The sequence below is a fragment of the Loxodonta africana genome, chromosome 3 (assembly GCF_030014295.1).
Source record: "Loxodonta africana isolate mLoxAfr1 chromosome 3, mLoxAfr1.hap2, whole genome shotgun sequence".
Lineage (NCBI taxonomy): Eukaryota > Metazoa > Chordata > Mammalia > Proboscidea > Elephantidae > Loxodonta > Loxodonta africana.
Window position 1 is genome coordinate 144931467 of NC_087344.1, and position 21305 is coordinate 144952771.

The 21305-nt window shown below is 37.6% G+C and overlaps 1 protein-coding gene across 11 annotated transcripts in view; it reads left to right on the forward strand.

The window, feature by feature from the left end:
• Positions 1-21305, forward strand: part of EVI5 (ecotropic viral integration site 5) — a 267245-nt gene that overhangs the window by 159254 nt on the left and 86686 nt on the right. For 8 of the 11 annotated variants that reach the window (XM_023558405.2, XM_010598105.3, XM_064282266.1 and 5 more), the window contains 3 exons: positions 3239-3373; positions 5802-5942; positions 8091-8249. In XM_023558405.2, coding sequence (XP_023414173.1) covers positions 3239-3373; positions 5802-5942; positions 8091-8249 — 435 coding nt within the window. The remainder of the gene's footprint in view (positions 1-3238; positions 3374-5801; positions 5943-8090; positions 8250-21305) is intronic. The other 3 variants (XM_023558406.2, XM_023558409.2, XM_023558410.2) reach the window with 1 other exon arrangement.

Genomic DNA, 21305 nt, shown 5'->3' on the forward strand with positions numbered 1-21305 from the left:
AGTAGTTAGCTGTGTTATGTGCCATAGACTGTCCAGTGAAGGCAAGAGCTGAATAAAAGAGCTTTCTACTGGATTTTTATATTATTATTGGATGTTTATATTGTTCATGATTAGAGCACTCTTATCAAGGAATGAGGGCTAAAGCTAGAATGAAATGGGAAGTGTAAAAGTGAAAATACTAAGTATAAGCTATGGAATTTAGAATTTATCCCTTGAAGTAGAAGTTTTTGATTGAAGGACTTACGTGATTGAAGGTGGTATTTCAGAGTGCCAGCCTACAGGGTGGATTAATGTACGGTCAAAATGGCTGCGTGGAGACCAGTTAGTAGAGTAATGGAGGGAAGTGAAAAGGAAAGAATGGCAAGGAAAGGGTTTTACAGGAAAAAAATTTATTGCACAATGACAAGCAGCAACATTGAGGAGGCAAGTGAGGAATTTCAGGCCAGTGGCAAATAGAAGAATCAAGGGAAGGGAATTGGTTTGGGGAAGATGATGATCAACCTTTAATTAAATTTGATATGCATACAGAACATTCACGTGGAAATGACCAGCAGCCAGTCAGAATCTAGAACTTTTTAGAGTGGTAAATTCTTGGTATTAGAGATCTAGTCTGGTCTCTTACATAGAGTTGATGATCAGAGAAATAGCTAGGGAATTATAGGGAGTACCTTTAGGAGTAGAGGTTTTTAACTTGGAGTATATGGATGGCTTCAGGGGTATACAAAACTTTCTTTGTGAGTATAATTTTTTGGAGAAGAGAGTTCCATGGCCTTTGTGATTCCCAAAGAGTCTGTGACCCAAAAAGGGTAAGAATCTTTGCTAGAGAGAGAAAAGCAGATGACTGAACCTGGAGGCAAAACTAAATGCCAAGACCAGAGAACCAAGATAAAACCAGGATTGAAAGTTACAGAAAAATGACAGCTTCAGTCTTGACAACAGAGGAAAAGAAATGGAGAACTTTAAACCAAAAATAAAAACTGGAAAACATAGGTTCTTATTTTATTTACTGTAGCACCAGAAAAACTCTGTACACCTTAGAAATAAAAACCCATGACCATTGAGTCGATTTGGACTCACAGGGACTCTATACCCAAACCCACCCAGTGCCGTTGAGTCGACTGCCCCATGGGGTTTCCAAGGCTGTAATCTTTACTGAAGCAGACTGCCACATCTTTTTCTTCCATGGAGCGGCAGATGGCCTCTAACCGCCAGCCTTAACCAAAAACCAAACCCCGTGCCGTCGAGTCGATTCCGACTCATAGCGACCCTATAGGACAGCGTAGAACTGCCCCAAAGAGTTTCCAAGGAGTGCCTGGCGGATTCAAATCGCCGACCCTTTGGTTAGCAGCCGTAGCACTTAACCACTACGCCACCGCCAACCTTAGACCTTATGTGATTTGCAGTGTAATAATTGATCTTTGTCATGAAGAGCTGAGAATCAAGAAATATGTTCCATAGGCTCTGTGAATGGGGAAAAACTACATAATAGGTTTAGAGTGGTTTTAATCCAGAAGGCTAAAGTAATGTTTTGGTGAATAAAAAACATAATATGTGTATTATCCAGAGTGACTTGTCATCAGAGTTTCAGTTCTTCGTTAAGTTTCACGAATACAGATTTGTTCCCAATATTACTGTAGTTTTTGTGGTTCGTCGCATCATTTGGTTTATACCAGGTCAAGGATTCCATTCTCATGTAGGCAGATTGGCTTTGATGTGTTCTTGGGCATCCCCTAGCACAGAGTCTTGGAAAATAAACCAGAACTCCAATTCCCAGAGCTTTAAATTGAGGTCAGAAAATTTTAGTAATATCCATAAAAGGACTATGATTTCATTAAATAAATTATGACACCTGCAATTTGGTGTGATCGTTCCAAAAGAGTGCTTTTTCCCTGTTTGCTAAAGGAAGTAATTGCTAAGGGGATATACCTGTTTCAGATGCACTCCTTGTATCAGAAAATGGTGCAGTTTCCGGGGAAATAATGTGTGATGCACTGTATTAAAGAGTCCCCATTTACTCAGGAAATGAACTGTTCATTTTCTAAAAAGGACATCATTTGGAGTGCATAATTGGGGTTAGGGAACACCATATGTTTTAAGTAAGCATTTAAGTTTTTAAACAGTTTTCATTTGACATCTGTTTTGTTCCTAATATATTGAAAAGTAAAAGAAACTATACGCACATGAGTTCAGTAGGAGAGTTTCTCTAAGATTCTGTCTTGAAATTTGAGTTGCCAGTTTTACTTTGCTGTGTAAATTAATGTGAATTGATCGACAGTTTCTTCTAGGAAGTCTTCTATTATGATGAATTAGTTTTTTTTTTTTTTTGCTTTTGTAAAATAGTTTTTGTATGGAAACTGGTTTCTTTCAAAGGGATTTCTTAAGTGGCTGCATTGGTATTTATGTTGTAGATGCAGTAGGAAAGGATATTGGAAGGTTTCGTGCTTCCTTCGGTTAATTTCTTTATGCAATATTGCATTTTCTTTGTTCCCAGCAATCATTTTTATGCATATCTTTAAAAAAAAACCTACAGTTCTAAGAGCAAATGAAATTTTGTTCTACTGGGATTTAGGATGATTTCATATTATTGTGGACTCCTTGTTTTTATTTCCATTAGGTTAAAATAGAATTTTCAATAAATGTGCATTTGTTTTCTATGGTTTATAACAGTGCTGTTCAATAGACATATAAGGCAAAGCACTTACGTGGTTTTAAATTTTCTATTAACTGCAATATATTCATATTTGATTTGAACATGTAATTGTTATAAAATTATTAATATGATATTTTACATACTTTTTTTATAGTAAGTCTTCAAAACCCAGTTTGTTTTTTATACTTATAACCTGTCTTAACTTGGACTAGCCACATTTCAAGTGCTCATTAGCCACATATGACTAATGGCTATCATATTGCATAGTGCAGGTCTATAGTATCAGAACAAATTTTTAGTAATGGATGGATGTATTGATAAAAGGAGACATTTATCTTCAGTGAATTGGATTTGATCAATTTAATAACTAGTTGCCAAAACCTAAAAACCTGATCATCTTTTTAGATATAAAAGCTAGACCTTTTTGACTGATTGGAAAGTTAATTGGAGGTATGCTGGGAGTATTGGGAAGATAGAACTTTTACCCTTTAGCTGTCCTTAATAATTATATCATGCAGTTGTGTTTATTTTTCTGTATATGTATGTTCATACTTCCATAAAATTTCAGTATATGTCTATAACTTATAGCATAAATGCAGTTCCAACTACAATGAAGATTTTGTGCTACAGCTAGAGAAGGAATTGGTCCAAGCCCGACTGAGTGAAGCTGAGTCTCAGTGTGCCCTTAAGGAGATGCAAGATAAAGTCTTGGATATAGAGAAGGTAAGAGCAACACAAATGTTTCGCTCCCAAATGAGAGGGGACATGAGATAGATATTTAAGTACTTAACTGGACAATTAAATTGAGCTTAGTGTTTTTACACATTAGAACTCTTACATATTAGTTACTAAAAGAGGAAAGGAAAAAAAATGTATAAGATTGCCACTTATTCTTCGTTACTGCCATACTATTTAAGACCTCATATTTAAGGGCAAAAATGGAGATTAGTGCCCTTTTCGAGGAAAACAACCAGGTTAATTTTGGAAGTGGGAAACTTAAGAGTACAGAAATTAACTGTTGTCTTCAAATATTGTAATACCATCATGTGGAAGAAGTGTGATAGGACTAATACGTAAACATTTCTGGAAAATTGTGTCTGAGTGTAATTATCAGAACTGTCCAAGCTAGAACAAGCCACCACAGGCTATGTAGGAAGCTTCCCTTACCTAGAGGTGTACTTACAGAAGCTAGCCTACCTCTTCAAACATATTAAACGACTTCAAGGGTTAGACAAGTAGTTGGAAGTAGAAAAGTTTTAGGTTCCTAATAACTCTCATATTTGAGAATCTGAGTTTTAGATCACAAACTCTGAATCTCTGTGTTCTCATCTATAAAATCACAGAGGCACATTGATGGTCCGTTAAGATTTTTTCTAGCTTTAAAATACTTTAACTCCATGACTAAGCATTGATAGCCTGGGCTGTATGATGAGATTGTTCCTTTCATCCCTAGATAGTATCTAGGGGTTAAATCAAAGGCTCTTAGATAATGGCCATGACAAATAACCTCAAGTTGTTCTTAACTTTTTTCTATGTGAAATATAACAAGTATAACTACAATCAGTAGTGGGATAATTTTACTAAAAATCTGGTTGCTGTTTTTATATTATTTTTGGAAAATTCAATCTTATCTGTTGAGAAGAAAGCCAGCAAGAATGCTGAAAGAAATGCCTAACAGAATATTTGGTCTCTAACATGGGAGTATTTTCAGCTCCATAATATAGGTAAGAATCTAGGCCTTACAGTTAGAAAGATTTTGAATATTTTGTGAAAGGAAGTGTTCTTAAGCCTTTCAAAGTCAGTTTCTGGTTTTTAATTCAGAAAATAAAGTCTATCATAAGAATGTGTAGTTGGCTAAAATAACTTTGTTTTTATCATTCCTGTGGGCTAAAGTCTTCATGTCCACCATGTAATATTTTAGAAATAGAAAATTTCTTTGAATCAGGCCTAGAAATTTCAGTAGCACCTTGGTTTATTTAGGGAACTTTTGTTAGGGCTGTATTCTGTATCTCTTAATCACTCCCCGGAGAAGTTCAATAATGAGCTCTCCTACATCCTAGGTGGGTCTTTAAGTATGGTAGGAGATTAAGCTGAATCATATGCCCATGAAGCAAATATTTAGTTCATCTTGGAATTAATTTCTAGAGTATTGATATAAATAGTGACTAATACACAGAGATTTGACACTCCTTTCAAAGGTGGTATGCTGATAAAATACAACAAAAACAAATTTTGGACTATTCCATAAATCTTTAAAATGTAATCGACGTTTATATTTTATTTAGAGCCCTAATCGGAGGCTAGTAAGTGCATTGCCATGTTGAAAAATATTTTTAATCCTGTTGCCTCATGACTTTGATTGCTCTTTTTATAACAAAGAAAAGTTAGACTTTCTATGTCCTCAGAATTAAGTACAGTTACCCCTGTACACTGCTGGTGGGTGTATAAATGATGCAGCTGCTTTGGAAAATAGTTTCACAGTTTCTTATAAGTTAAACATAGAGTTACCACATGACCCAGCAATTCTACTCCTAAGATATATACTCAAGAGAATTGAAAACATACCTTTATACAAAAACTTATACAGAATGCCATAGCAGCATTACTCATACTAGCCAACAAGTGGAAACAACCCAAATTTCCATCAGCTGATGAATGGATAAATAAAATTCGATATAGCCATACAACGGAATATTATTAGGCAATAAAAAAGGAATGAAGTATTGGTACATGCTACAGTGTGAATGAACCTTGAAAACATTGTGCTAAGTCAAAAGAAGTCAGTCCCAAAGTTCACATATACTGAATGATTCCATTTATATGAAATAATCCAGAATAGGCAAATCCATAGAGACAGAAAATCGATTACCGGTTGTCAGGGGAGATGGAAGTCGAGAATGACTGTTAACGGATACAGAATTTCTTTTGTGGGTGATGAAACTTTTCTGAAATTAGGTAGTTGCTGTGATTGCACTGACTCACACATGTGAAAGAGTGAGTTTTATGGTATGTGAATTATATCTCAGTATACTAAGTTTTATAAAAAGTTAAGTACAATTAATTACACATGGAACAAAATAGCTTTTATTATGTGTGCTATATTTTATTTCTTAAATTTTAAAATCCCTAATTAAGTTCTCTCTTGCTTTAGAGGAACAACTCCCTGCCTGATGAGAATAACATTGCCAGGCTTCAGGAGGAACTCATTGCTGTGAAGCTGAGGGAAGCAGAAGCTATTATGGGTTTGAAAGAACTTAGAGAGCAAGTCAAGGATTTAGAGGAACACTGGCAGGTATATCATATATTTTGTATGCTTTTTAAAAATCGAGTGAAAGCCGAATATCCAATATTGCAAGAGCTTGAAGTAGCTGATGACCAACACTAGGAAATGTCTTTAAAGTGAGGAAGACTGCTTAATGTACAAAACTGAGAGCATTTATAATTTGAATGTATGCTTAAGCTGTTTCTCCCTTCTTAATTCTTATCATGAAATAAAAATTGTAAAAAGGGCGGTGTAGTGGAGGTGCCTGGCCTCCTCTAACTTCACAAAGGGAAAAGAGAATGAAGATCAGCAGCCCAAGGGTGATTCCTATGAGGCGGAGGTCAGATACACCTCCACCCTCCACCTCTAACCTTTTTACCAATTCTGACACCAGTTAGCCCTCCCACAGGCCTGTCTCCTTCTCTGCTGGGTTAGATAATTCATTGCAGTGGCTACATAGAATTCACAGACCATACTCACAGTTGTGGGGTTTATTAGGGAAGTAACAGGTTACAATTCAGGATACAGTTCTTCGACCAGGACAGCCCTCTTCTCAGCCATGCCCACAGGCAGGCCTCTCTCTGGCCTTCAGTCCCTCAGCCTGGCCTCTGCCCTGCTCAGGCAAGTGTTACAAAGCTCTTTAGCTCTGCCAATAAGTGCCCAGAGGCACCCCACTCTGCCAGCAAGCCTCCTGCCTGAAGGTGCTCAGCTCTCTCAGTCTGTGGGTTGGTGAGCCTAGCTCCACCACATGCCCAAAGGCACTGCATTCTGCCAGAAAGCTACCTGCCCAAAGGTGCCCAGCTTTCTCTCTCCATGAGCCAGGAAGCTCACTGTGCCGTCTGCTGCTGGTCTCCTGGTTTTGCTGCCTCTGCTGCCACTGTTTCTCTGCTACTGCTTCTCGCCATGTTACCATCTCCAGTGTTACAGCTCTCTCTCTGTCTCCTGGGTCTAGGAGGGTCTCAGTGCAGGGATCTTGAGTCCAAAGGACACGATCCGCTTCCATCTCCTGTTCCTGGTGGTAGTCAGGTTCCCCCATCTGCCTCTGGGATGGCTCATATTAAGCCTAGCGGTATGGCAAAATTGACCAATCCCCTCAGTAAGGTTCCATACGCCCTAACTGCATGGTCCCACCTCCACAAGGGTCCCATGCACCATATTTACATTATTAACAAGCTATCCAGTCCCCTTGGTGGACCACAAACACCTCAGTTTCATAGGCCCACCCAATCTCTTGTTGGAAATTGCAAGACCATGGCTAGAAAGGCCATATGAAAGCAATCCATCGTACGGCAAAGTTAAATATAAATCAAGTCATATATTTACTGTTGTTGCAACATTGTACCATTTTAGTAACTTTTTCTGAACTTTTTCTAAATAGTACATATTTGTCATGTTGGTGTTAAATCCAATGTTGCTCATTGTGTAACATTAGAGGGGTCATACCAATATAAATTTGTAACTTCTTTTAAAAATTGGCTATGTCACAAAATAAATCTTACATTTAGCTAGTTATATGCACACAGATTTACTTATAAGGGAGATCTGCTGACAAAGAATAAAAGAATATATAAGAAAGAAAGAATAGAGAGAAGAAAATAAACTACATATACTTGGAGAATAATCACCTTGGTTTGAATTTTTGGAGGCATCTAGCAAAAGCTGAAATTAGTCTTTAACATTACCATCGCATTTTTTTTTTTTTTAATATTAGACTGCAGTAAATTGGAAATTAAAAAACAAACAAAACTAGTACCTCATCACAGATATATTGAAAAACACTGCTCTTGGCGTCTAATATTGCTTCTTCAATTAATGAATAGCCCCAATTCTAATGCTTCTCTTAGGATTTCATTAAAGATAATATGAAAAAGCTGTCATAAAAAATTAGGGTGAAACCTGTGTTCTTTACAAGAATTAATCCACTTGTATTAGAGTAGAACGCTGACCTGTATCTGAGTTTGTATCCTAAGTCTGCATTCATTGACTGTGTGACCTTTATGAAGTTACGTAATCACAGTGTCTTTGTTTTCTTGCCTGTAAAATGAAGATAATAGTGCTCATAAGATTTTAAGCATGTAAGGTGCTTACTATAGTACTGGGTTGAAAGTATGCTCAGTAAAGTTAACTGTTATTTTGATGCTAAGAATATTTGTTGCAATGTAATATTTTATGTTTTAGCGCCACTTAGCTCGTACTACTGGAAGATGGAAAGACCCTCCTAAGAAAAACGCTGTGAATGAGTTACAAGATGAACTGATGACCATTCGACTTAGAGAAGCTGAAACACAGGCAGAAATAAGAGAAATGAAACAAAGGATGATGGAAATGGAAACACAGGTATGATGGGAAAGTTCATTAGCTTTGAATGCACGCATTAAAAAGTATTGCTAACAGTTTGCAATGATGATTAAAAAAAAAAAAACAGTAGTTGCTGAGACTGCTTATGTACAACCAAAAACTTTACGGGATTTGGCTCCTTGGTTTGGACGTTTAGAGTCATGGTTTCATGGGACATCCCAGTTATTTGGCCTAATAATGGTTTAGTGCTTCTGTCGTACCTCCTAGTTTGTTGCGTAGCGCCTGGGGTCTTAAAAGCTTGCAAGCACCTATCCAAGGCATGATAATTGGCCTCTATTCTTCTGGAGCAACAGAGAAGTAGAGAGTTAGGAATAGGAGGAGGATTTGGAATGTGTGGCTAAGTGCCTCCATGAACAGCTCCTTTGCTATGAGACCAGAAGAACTTGATGGTGTTGGGCTACCATTACTGAACATTTTGATCAATGATTCTTTAGAAGAATCATTGATCAAAAGGGGGAAAATGCAGAATGGAGTTTCAAATTCTCATGTACTCCAGACTTTCTGGACCCATGGGGCCTGGAAGAACCCCTGAAACTATTACCCTTAAACCTTAAAGATAGTCTTTAAACCTTAAACCAAACATATCCCCTGAAGTCTTCTCAAAAAGAAACAATAGCTTAGCTAAACTAGTAGAAAGTGTCTGCCTTGAACAGTATGCTCTTTTAGGAACTGTCTATATGACAACTGTCTATATGACAACAGTAATGCAGAAGATTAGATAGGAACCTTAGGGGTCAGTGCATTTATGTTAATGGGGAAGGAGCAACTCAGAAAAGGGAGGGTGAGAATGGTTGTACAACTCAAAGAATGTAATCAATATCACTGAATTTAACATGTAGAAATAGTTGATTTTGTGTATGTTTTGCTCTGTGTATTCCCAATGACAACAACATAAATTAAAAAAAAAAAAAAGGTATTGCTAGCAGATCAAGTGTTTATGTCCAAGTTTTATCATCCCTAGAATAGAGTTATAAGTTCAAGATATAAAGTGTGTAGACTACAATTTTCTAGCCCAGATGAAGAGGGCCAAAACCATATTTTTTGCTTTCAGAGGTTTTAATTGCTTCTTTGACCCATTCAGCAAAGCTTAAGCAAATCATAAAATTTCATTTGACTGTATTAAATAAAATCTATATGGTTGCTTTTTTGCACAGCTTGAGAGAAAACATTCATGTAGAGCAATGTTTTTCAGTCTCAGCTCTGTTGCCATTTTGGGCTGGATAATTGTTTTATTTATTTATTTTATTGTAAAAATGTAGGCAGCACAGTATTTGCCAATTCGGTATTTTTCACTTGTACAATTCAGTGAAACGGGTTACATCAGTTGTGTTGTGCAAGCATTAGCAACACCCGTTGCCATATTTTCCATCCCCATAAACAGAAACTCGATGCTAGCTAAACAGATTGCCCTCTTTCCCCTTCCCTCCTGCCCTTAGTAACCACTGATGAACTCTGAGGGCTGAATATTGTTCCATGTAGGGGTGGTTCTGTATACTGTAGTTGTTTAACAGTATCCCTTGCCTCTGCCCGTACCCTTTCTCCAGAAGTGATGACTAAAAATGTTTCCAGTCATTACCAAATGTTGCCTGGGGGGGGGGCAAAATTGCCCCCAGTTAAGGACCACTGATGTAGAATATGTGAATGATGCTTCCTGGAGTTATGTAATGACCCTGGTATTCAAGTCCAAAATTGCACTTCTTTGTTTCCAAGTTCCGCCTTTCACTAATAAATCCTTTTTTAAATATTTGACTTAAGATCTGCAAAGGCCTTTTTGTGAAACTTATTTGAATTTAAAAGTACATTTGGTTTTTATGTGGGACATTTTGTGTGTGAATCATACTCCCTATTTTCTCTGAACGTTACTTGTTTTGCAAAATTTTTATTCAGTCAGTAGGGGGCATAGTTAACTCATGTATCATTCTGTATTACCGTGTGCAAAATGATCGTCCCAACTTAAACATGATAACGTGAATATGATTTCTTTAGATTAATTGGGTTTTATTTCAGTATAGATTTTAAAGATGCAAACACAGCTTTTAAGCCAGTGTTCAAGATTTATTTCAGAGCTGAATGAATCAAATTCAACAAACATAGTTTTGAGAACTTGTAAAATGCAAAGCACTGTCCCGGTCATCAAAGGAATTACACTTAAGAAATCAGGCATGCACAAACAGTATTTAATATAACTTAGAAATCTGGTGAGTAGAGTGATAGAAATTGCTATGGAAAAAATCTTGGAGGGAAAAACCAACTAGGTGGTTTGGGAAAAGGCTTCCTAAGGAATTTGTAATTTGGGATAAATTTTTTTTCTTTTTTTTAATTGTGCTTTAAGTGAAAGTTTAAGTTTCAAGTCAGTTTCTCATACAAAAACTTATACACACATTGTTATGTGACCCTAGCTGCTCTCCCTATAATGTTACAGCACATTCCTCATGTCTACCCTGTGTTGCCTGTGTCCATTCAACCAGCTTCTGTCCCCCTCTGCCTTCTCATCTCACCTCCAGACAGGAGCTGCCCACTTAGTCTCATGTGTTTACTTGAGCTAAGAAGCACACTCCTCACCAGTTTCTTTTTATGTCTTATAGTCCAGTCTAGTCTTTCTCTGAAGAGTTGGCTTCGAGAATGGTTTTAGTTTTGGGTTAACGGAGAGTCCAGGGACCATGACCTCTGGCATCCGTCCAGTCTCAGTCAGACCATAAAGTCTGGTCATCTTACTAGAATGTGAGTTCTGCACCCTTTTCTCCTCCATCAGGGTCTCTCAGTTATGTTCCCTGTTAGGGCAGTCATTGGTGAGCCGGGCACCATCTAGTTCTTCCAGTCTCAGGCTGATGGAATCTCTGGTTTATGTGACCCTTTTTGTCTCTTGGGCTCATATTTTCCTTGTGTCTTTGGTGTTTTTCATTCTCCTTTGCTCCAGGTGGTTTGGAGACCAACTGATGCAGCTTAGATGGCTACTCGCTGGCTTTTAAGACCCCAGACGTGCCACTCACCAAAGCAGGGTGTATAATGTTTTCTTAATAAACTTTGTGACACCAATTGACCTAGACGTCCTCTGAATCTATGGTCCCCAGACCCCCGCCCCTGCTACACTGTCCCTCGAAGTGTTTGGTTGTATTCAGGAAACTTGTTAGCTTTTGGTTTAGTCCAGTTGTGCTGACTTCCCCTATATTGTGTGTTGTCCTTCCCTTCACCTAAAATAATTCTTGTCTACTGTCTAATTGATGAATAGCCCTCTCCCTCCCTCCCGACCCTCGTAACCATCAAAGAATGTTTTCTTCTGTGTTTAAACCTTTTCTTGAGTTCTTATGACAGTGGTCTAATGCAATATATGTCCTTTTGCGACAGACTAATTTCACTCAGCATAATGCCTTCCAGATTCATGCATGTTATGAGGTATTTCACGGATTCATCATTTTTCTTTATCATTGTATAGTATTTCATTACGTGAATGTACCATAACCTGTTTATCCATTCAGCCATTGATGAGCATCTAGGTTATTTCCACCTCTTTGCTGTTGTAAACAGTGCTGCAGTGAACATGGGTGTGCACGTATCTATTGTGTGAGTAGGATTCCTGGATCCTATGGTAGTTCTATTTCTAGTTCTTTAAGGAAGTACCAAATTGATTTCCAAAGTGGTTGTACCCTTTTACATTCCTACCAGCAGCGTATAGTGAGCCAGTCTCTCCGCAACCTCTCCAACATTTATTATATTGGTTTTTTGGATTAATGCTAGTCTATTGGGGTAAGATGGTATCTCATTGTAGTTTTGATTTGCATTTCTCTAAAAATTAATGATCCGGAGTATTTCCTCATGTCTCTATTAGTTGCCTGTATGTCTTCTTTGGTGAAGTGCCTGTTCATATTCTTTGCCCATTTTTAATTGGGTTATTTGTCTTTTTGTTGTTTAGGTTTTACAGTATCTTGTAGATTTTAAGAGATCAGATACTGATCAGATTTGTTGTAGCCAAAAATTTTTTCCCAGTCTGTAGACTGTCTTTTTACTCTCTTGGTGAAGTCTTTGAATGAGTGTGTTTTATTTTTAGGACCTCCCAGCTATCTAGTTTCTCTTCTGGTGTTTGTGCATTGTTAGTAATGTTTTGTATACTGTTTATGCCATGTATTAGGGCTCCTAGCGTTGTCCCTATTTTTTCTTCCATAATCTTTATCATTTTAGATTTTATATTTAGGTTTTTGATCCATTTTGAGTTAGTTTTTTGTGCATGGTGTGAGGTATGGGTCTTGTTTCATTTTTTTGCAGATGGATATCCAATTATGCCAGCACCATTTGTTAAATAGACTGTCTTTTCCCCAATTCATGGACTTTGGGCCTTTGTCACATATCAGCAGCTCATAAGTGGATGAATTTACATCTGGATTCTCAATTCTGTTCCATTCGTCTATGTATCTGTTGTTGTACCAGTACCAGGCTGTTTTGACTACTGTGGTAGTATAATAGGTTCTAAAATCAGGTAATGTGAGGCCTCCCACTTTGTTCTTGTTTTCAGTAATACTTTACTTATCCAGGGCCTCTTCCCTTTCCATATGAAGTTGGTAATTTGTTTCTCCATCTCATTAAAAAATGCCATTGGAATTTGGATCGGGATTGCATTGTATCTATAGGTCTCTTTGGGTAGAATAGACATTTTCACAATGTTGAGTCTTCCTATCCGTGAGCAAGGTATGTTTTTTCACTTACGCAGGTCTCTTTTGATTTCTTGCATTAGTGTCCTGTACTTTCCTTTGTATAGGTCTTTTACCTCTCTGGTTAGATTTATTCCTAAGTTTTTGTCTTCTTGGGAGCAATTGTAAATGGTGTTGATTTGGTGATTTCCTCTTCGATGTTCTCTTTGTTGGCGTAGAGGAATCCGATTTTTGTATGTTTATCTTGTATACTGATACTTTGCAGAACTCTTCTATTAGTTCCAGTAGTTTTCTTGTGGATTCTATAGGGTTTTCTGTGTACAAGATCATATCATCTGCAAATAGAGATACTTTTACGTCTTCCTTACCAATTTGGATGCCCTTTATTTCTTTTTCTTCCCTGATTTTTCTGGCTAGGACCTCTAGCACAATGTTGAATAAGAGTGGTGATAAAGGGCACCCTTGTCTGGTTCCCATTCTAAAGAGAACGCTTTCAGACTCTCTCCATTTAGGATGATGTTGGCTGTTGGCTTTGTATAAATGCCCTGTATTATTTTGAGGAATTTTCCTTCTATTCCTATTTTGTTGAGAGTTTTTATCATGAATGGGTGTTAGACTTTGTCAAATGCTTTTCTGCATCAATTGATAAGATCCTGTGGCTCTTGTCTTCTGTTTTATTTATGTAATGGATTACATTTATTGTTTTCCTAATGTTGATCCATCCCTGCATCCTGGTATGAATCCCACTTGGTCATGGTGATTTTTTTTTTTTGTATGTTGTTGAATTCTCTTGGCTAGAATTTTGTTGAGGATTTTTGCATCTAAGTTTATGAGGGATTTAGGTCTGTAATTTTCTTTTTTTGTGGTGTCTTCACCTGGTCTTGGTATCAGGGTTATACTGGCTTCATAGAATGAGTTTGGGAGTATTCCATCCTTTTCTATGCTCTGAAATAACTTTAGTAGTAGTGGTGTTAACTCTTCTCTGAAAGTTTGATAGAATTCTACAGTGAAGCCATTCGGGCCAGGGCTCTTTTTTTTTGGGGGGGGGAGTTTCTTTAATTACCTTTTCTACCTCTTCTTTTGTTATAGGTTTATTTAGTTGTTCTACCTCTGTGTTAGTTTAGGTAGGTAGTGTGTTTCTAGAAATGTGTCCATTTTCTCTAGGTTTTCAAATTTGTTAGAGTACAATTTGTCCTAGTATTCTGTTATGATTCTGTTAATTTCAGTAGGATCTGTTGTGATATTGCCCATCTCATTTCTTATTTGGGTTATTTGCTCCCTCTGCTGTTTTTTTTTTTGTCAGTTTGGTCAGTGATTTATGGATCTTGTTGATCTTTGCAAAGAGCTACTTTTCGTCTTGTTAACTCTTTCAATTGTTTTTCTATCCTTTGTTTTATTTAATTCTGCTCTAATTTTTCTTGTTTGCTTTCTTCTGGTGCCCCAGGGCTTCTTTTGTTGCTCTGTTTCTATTTGTTCGAGTTGTAGGGATACTTCTTTGATTTTGGCATTTTCTTCTTTTTGGTTGTTTTGGCTCTTTCTTCTTTTTGGTTGTGTGCATATGTTGCTGTAAATTGACCTCTGAGCACTGCTTTTGCTGTGTCCCAGAGGTTCTGGTAGGATGTGTTTTCATTCTCATTTGATTCTATGAATTTGTTTATTCCATCCTTAATTTTTTCTATAACCCAGTAATTTTTGAGCAAGGTGTTGTTCAGTTTCCGTGTGTTTGATTTTTTTCCTTTTTCTGTTACTGATTTCTATTTTTACGGCTTTATGGTAAAAAAAAAAATGCTTTGTAATATTTCGATGTTTCGGATTTTGCTAAGGCGTAGTGGTTAAGTGCTACAGCCGCTAACCAAGAGGTTGGCGGTTTGAATCTGCCAGGTGCTCCTTGGAAAGTCTATCGGGCGTTCTACCCTGTCCTGTAGGGTTGCTATGAGTTGGAATCGATGCGACGGCAATGGGTTTGGGGTTTTTTGGGTGTTTGTTTTATGGCCTAATATATGGTACATTCTGGGGGACGTTCCGTGCGCGTTAGAAAAGAAAGTATACCTGGCTGCCGTTGGGCGGAGTGTTCTGTATGTGTGTATGAGATCAAGTTGGTTGATTGTGGCATTAAGATCTTCCATGTCTTTATTGAGCTTCTTTCTGTCCTTCACTGAAATGGTGTGTTGAAGTCTCCTAGTGTTGTTGTGAAGCTGTCTCTCTTTTCAATGCTGCTACAGTTTGTTTTATGTATTTTGGAGCCCTGTCATTAGATTCATAAATATTTATTATGGTTATGTCCTCCTGGTGTATTGGGCCTTTAATCATTATGTAGTGTCCTTCCTTATCCTTTATAGTGGATTTTACTTTAAAGTGTTTTTTCAGAAATTGATATTGCCACTTCTCTTTTTTGATTATTGTTTGCTTGATATATTTTTTTCCATCCTTTGAGTTTTAGTTTGTGTGTTTAAGTCTAAGGTGTGTCTCTTATAGGCAGCGTATAGTCGGATCGTGTTTTTTTATCCATTCTGCTACTCTCTGTCTCTTTATTGGTGCATTTAGTCCATTTGCATTCAGCATAATTATGGATAAGTATGAGTTTAGTGCTTTTGTTTTGTCTTTTTGTGTTGTTGACAGTTTCTTTGTTCTGCTTAATTTTCTGTGCTGGGTCATTTTTCTTTATATATTTTCTTTTCCTCATTTTCATTGTTGTTGATTTTGTATTTGCTGAGTCTTTATGTTTTTCTTGTTTATTCTGATGTGTAGGATTGTTAGTTTCCTTTATATTTACCCCTATTTTTCTAAGTTTAAGCAATCTCTTATTTCTTTATCGCCTTGACTTTCTCGCCATATGACTACATTTTTTATTCCTTTTTTGTTTTAATGTTGTCATCTTTTACATAGTGATGTCTCTGTTTCCCTGTCTTCAGCATTTTAGCTTTGATTTATTTTTGTGATTTCCCAATCTGGGTTGATATCTGGTTGCTCTGTCCTGTGTTCTGGTCTTGGATTATCTGATGTTACTGATTTTCTAACCAGTCAACTCAGTTCAGTATTTCTTGTAATTTTGGTTTGGCTTTTGCAGACTCTCTAAACTTCTGCTTATTTGGAAATGTCCTAATTTTGCCATCATATTTGAGAGACAGTTTTGCTGGATATATAGTTCTTGGCTGGCAATTTTTTTCCTTCAAGGCATTGTGTATGCCATCCCATTGCCGTCTTGCCTGCATGGTTTCAGCTGAGTAGCCTGAGTTTAGTCTTATTGACTCTCTTTTGTAGGTGACTTTTCGTTTATCCCTAGCCGCTCTTAAAATTCTGTCTGTATCTTTGTTTTTAGCAAGTTTGATTATAATATGTTTTGCTGACTTTCTTTTCGGAACTTCCTTGTGTGTGGTTCCATGAGCTTCTTAGATAGGTATCTTCTCATCATCTCAAGATACCAAGGAAGTTTTCTGCCAATAAATCTTCAATTCTCTCTGTATTTTCTTTTATCCCACCTTGTTCAGGTACTGCAGTCACTCGTAGGCTATTCGTCTTGGTAGAGTCCCACGTAACTCTTCGGGTTTCTTCATTTTATAAAAGTCTTTTATCTGATTTTTCCTCAAATATGCTGGTGTCGAGTGCTTTATCTTTAGTCTCACTAATTTTGACTTCCTTTACCTCAATTCTGTTCCTATGACTTTGTATTGAGTTGTCCAGTTCTGAAATTTTATTGTTAATCTTCTGGATTTCTGTTTGCTGTCTCTCAGTGGATTCTTGCAGCCTACTAAATTTGTCATTATCCTCTTCTCTAACCTTCTTAAGTTGCTCTATTGCTTTGTCTCTGTGCTCCTTGGCTTGTTTTGCATTTTGCCTGATCTCCTGAAGAGTTCTGTGTTTTCATCTTTTGTAATCTACCTCTGGTAATTCCAGGAAGTTATCTTCGTCTAGAAGATTTCTTGATTCTTTGTTTTGTAAGCTTGCTGAAGCCATTTGGTCTGCCTCTTTATGTGATTTGATATTGAACCTTTTCTCTATTATTGTATTTATTTATTTAATATTTGCTTTCTACAGACTAGCTTTTTGTTTTGTTTTGATGTGCCTAAATAGGCTTCTTCTGTGAGCTAATTTGATTATTAGTGCCTTTGAAGATCTAAAGTCCTGTCACCTGGTGGTCAGAGGTATGTTACTAGGTATGTGAGCCCAGAAGTCCATTCACTTTTCTTGCATGGATTCAGCTCAGGTGTCCAGGTAGTCAGTCACCAAGTGTGTGGTCCAGGCTTTCACCTATAGTCTAGATGAGCAGGGGTGAATGGTGTAGGCACAGGTATCTGGGTGCAGTAGGGGGTCACGTGCTAAGCAAGGCAGGGGGCTGACAACCACCCCTGAGCATCTGTGAGGAAAGGATGTCCCTGTTCCCTAGAGCATATAGGTGGGTGTGTTTTGCCACCAGACTGTGGGCACCCATGGGATAGATTTAGATTGAAGATGTGTGGAGTAAGCCAGTGGGTTGTAGTAGTGGTGGTATATTAATCATCTAAAGAATATGCATATTTTTAAAAATTCAGTCTGAAAGATGATTATACAATTCTTTGAATATGTGAAAAACCACTGAACAGTATACTTTAAATGGGTCAATTTTGTCTGTGAAATATATCTCAATAAAACTATTTTAGAAATTCAGTCTTACTGTGTCTTTAGCTGTCATGTTTGTTCTGTGTTTTGTGATTCTGTTTGGATTAATAGCTATCACCTTACTAGCTCTTTATGTTCCATCTGTTTTTATTTCTTTTTTTTCCTCTTCTTCCTTCACTAGGGTTTATTGACCATTTATTATGATTACATTTTATCTTCTTGACTGACTCATTTATTTATACCTCTTTAAATTTTTTTTATTAAAAAAATAAGAATTTTGTTTTCCCCTTTGTTATTCCATTTCATCGCTCTCTTTTACTTTACTATATGTAGATCCACTTTTCAGTCTGGTGTCATATTTCTTTTGCTTGAAGATCTTTCTTTAACATTTTTTGTAGCACTCATCTGTTGGCAAGAGATTCTCTTAATTTTTGTTTGAGAAGGTAATTCCCCAGTTTTAAAGATACAGATATTTTTGTTTCAAATTGAATTCTGAATTGAAAATTTTTTTTGTTTCAGCCCTAAATCACTCCATTGTCGACTTGTCAGAAACCATGCAAGCCTATATCTATTGTAATTCTTATTTTTGTTCCTCTGCATATATAATATGTCTTTTTTTCCTGTCTGTCTTCAAGATATTCTCTGTCTCCTGTCTTGAACAGTTTGAGTATGATATGCCTAGGTGTGTTTTTCATTTATATTTTTTCTCTGAGCTTCTTGTATCTGTGTATTTCTTTATTTCTGGAAAATTCTAAATGATTATTTCTTCAAACATCTCTTTTGCCCCATATTCTGTTTGCCTTCTGGGATTCTAGTCAGACACAGATTGATTTGATGTTGCACCACAATTCGTGGATGTGTTTGTTTTTTTTCCTCGTATTGATTTTTTTCATTATGTTTTTAGTTTAGATAATTTCTGTTGCCGTATCTTTAAGTTCATTGATTTTTACCACAGTTTTCTCAAGTCAGTTGATGAGCCCATTTTTCACATGTTATTGTTCATTGTTTTTTACTTCTAGCATTTCTGTTTGATTCTCTTTTAGTTTTCATTTCTCTGCTGATATTAGCTATCTGATCTTGCATGTTTTTCATCTTTCTCTTAGAGACTTTAGCGTATGTCTTAATTATCTAGTACTGCTATAACAGAAATACCACAAATGGGTGGCTTTAACAAACAAATTTATTTTCTCACAGCTTAGAAGGCTAGAAGTCTGAATTCAGGGTGCTGGCTCTAGAGGAAGGCTTTCTCTGTCAGCTCTGGAGGAAGGACCTTGTCTCTTTTGGCTTCTGCTTCTAGGCAGTCTTCATTTGGCTTGACATTTGTCTTTCCCCATCTCTGCTTCTTCCCTTGTTTAATCTTTTTTATACCTTAAAAGAGAATTGACTTCAGACACACCCTATCCTAATCCTGTCCTGTTAACATAACAAAGACAATCCATTTTCAAATGGGATTATAACCATAGGCATAGAGGTTAGGATTTACAAAGCATATTTCAGGGGAAACACAATACAATCTATAACATTCCACCCTTTGGCCCCCGCTGCCAAAATTCGTATCTTTGCCACATGCAAAACACATTCACCCCATCACGTCATGCCAGAAGTCTTAAATCAACTTGTAAGTCCAAAATCTCATCTTCTGAATCATAATCATCTAAATTAAATATAAGTGAGACTTTAAGTGTATTCCATTCTGTGGCAAAAATTCCTCTTCATGTGTGAACCTGTGAAATCTAGACTACGAGTTAGCTGTTTCCAAAGTACAGTGGTGGAACAGGCACAAGGCAGATATTTCCACTACAAATGGGAGAAATCAGAAGGAAAGAAGGGATAACAGGCACAAGGCAAGTTCAAAACCCAGTAGAACAATTTACATTAGCTCTGAAGGCTTAAAAATGATCCCCTGTTCTTTAGGACCATCTGGGCAATGGCCCTGCCCTCCAGACTCTGGGTGTTGGCCACACCCTCTGGATTCTGGATGGAGGCCCTTAGCCCTGGGCTTCAGCTGTACCTTCCAGGACCACTGGGACAGCAGCCTTGCCCCCTCAGTTTTGGGGAGCTCCATTTTCCCAGTCATCTGAGTGGTAACCTCATCCCTTTGGCCCTGGCAGACCCCATTCTTCTGCCCCTTGGCCATGGCAGCCCCACTGCCTCAGGTTTGGGTACTGGTCCCATGCGCATGGCACTTGTGAAAGGCAGCCCCACACTGTGGAACTGAGTTGATGAAGATCGGACCCTTTTAAATGCAGGAAGTGGTGATGCTAGCCTTTGAAAGTGATAAAGCCCTGCTTCCCATTGGAGGACAATAGATGTATTTCCTTTGGCCTGTTTCCTGCCTATAGAATTCTAAGAGGCAGATAGCATTCTTCTCCTTCGTTTTTTCTAAGTCCCCTTCAGTCTAAGCTGTGGTAATTGTTTAGATCCATCCGTCACAGGCTTAATCTCGTTTAACAAAAGATTATGTAGCCACGTCCTTGGTCAAAACTCCAGGACATGTGTCCTTCGTTTGTACAATAGGGTTTCCCAAATCTTTTAAGTTTTATTTTCATTTTGCATAGTTAATTTTTAAGTCCATCTCTTTCCTCTTGCACTTTATTATAAGCAGCAAAGAGAAACCACGTGACTCCTTTAATATCTTGCTTAGAAATCTCCTCAGGTAAATATCCAAATTCATCACTTACAAGTTCTGTCTTCCACCAAACATTTGAACATAATTCAGACAAGTTCTTTGCCACTGCATAAAAAGCTTCACCCTTCCTCCATTGTCCAATCACTTGTTCATCATTTTCTTTTAAAGCTTCACCAGAAGCACATTTAACATCCACATTTCTAGCAACATTCTTTGCTGGTGCTGTATGCATTCTCTAAGATGATAGAGATTTTCCCTATAGCTCTTCTCACTTCCTTCTGACCTCTCACCAGAATTTCCTTTGATGTTCATAATTCTACCATCAGTCTCTTTAAGGCAATCTAGGATTTTACTATAGGGTCGCTATGAGTCGATTCCAACTCATAGCGACCCTATAGGACAGAGTGGTATTGCCCCATACAGTTTCGAAGGGGCGCCCGATGGTTTCGAACCACCAGCCTTTTGGTTAGCTGCCATAGTTCTTAACCACTACACCATCAGGGTCTCCAAACGATTCCCATCGAGTTGATTCTGACTCATAGTTTTTTTTGAATTTTACTATTAGACACTTTAAAACTTTTCCAGCATCTATCCATTACCCAATTCCAAAACCACTTCTCCATTTTAGGTATTTGGTAGAAGAGCATTCCCACTTCTTGGTACCAAATTCTGTCTTAGTTATCTAGTACTGCTATAACAGAAATTATTTTCTCTAATGGATCACGACTACCACAGCCTCCACCAGACTGAGCCTAGAACAACTAGATGGTGCTCAGCTACCATCACTGACTGCTGTGACAGGGATCATAACAGAGGGCCCCGGACAGATTAGGAGAAAAATGTAGAAGAAAATTCAAATTCACAAAAGAAGACCAGACTTACTGGTCTGACTGAGACTGGAGAAACCCCAAAAGTATGGCCCCCAGACACCTTTTTGACTCTGTACTAAAGCCAATCGTGAAGTTTACCCTTCAGTCAAAGATTAGACATTTCCATAAAAGAAACAATAATGCTTATGAGGAATGTGCTTCATAGTGCAATCGTGTATATAAGACTAAATGGGCACAGCAGCCCAAAAGCAAAGACGAGAAGGCAGGAAGAGATAGGAAAACTGTGCTAATAGAAAGGGTGAACCTGGGGGGACAAAAGGGAGAGCATTGACACATC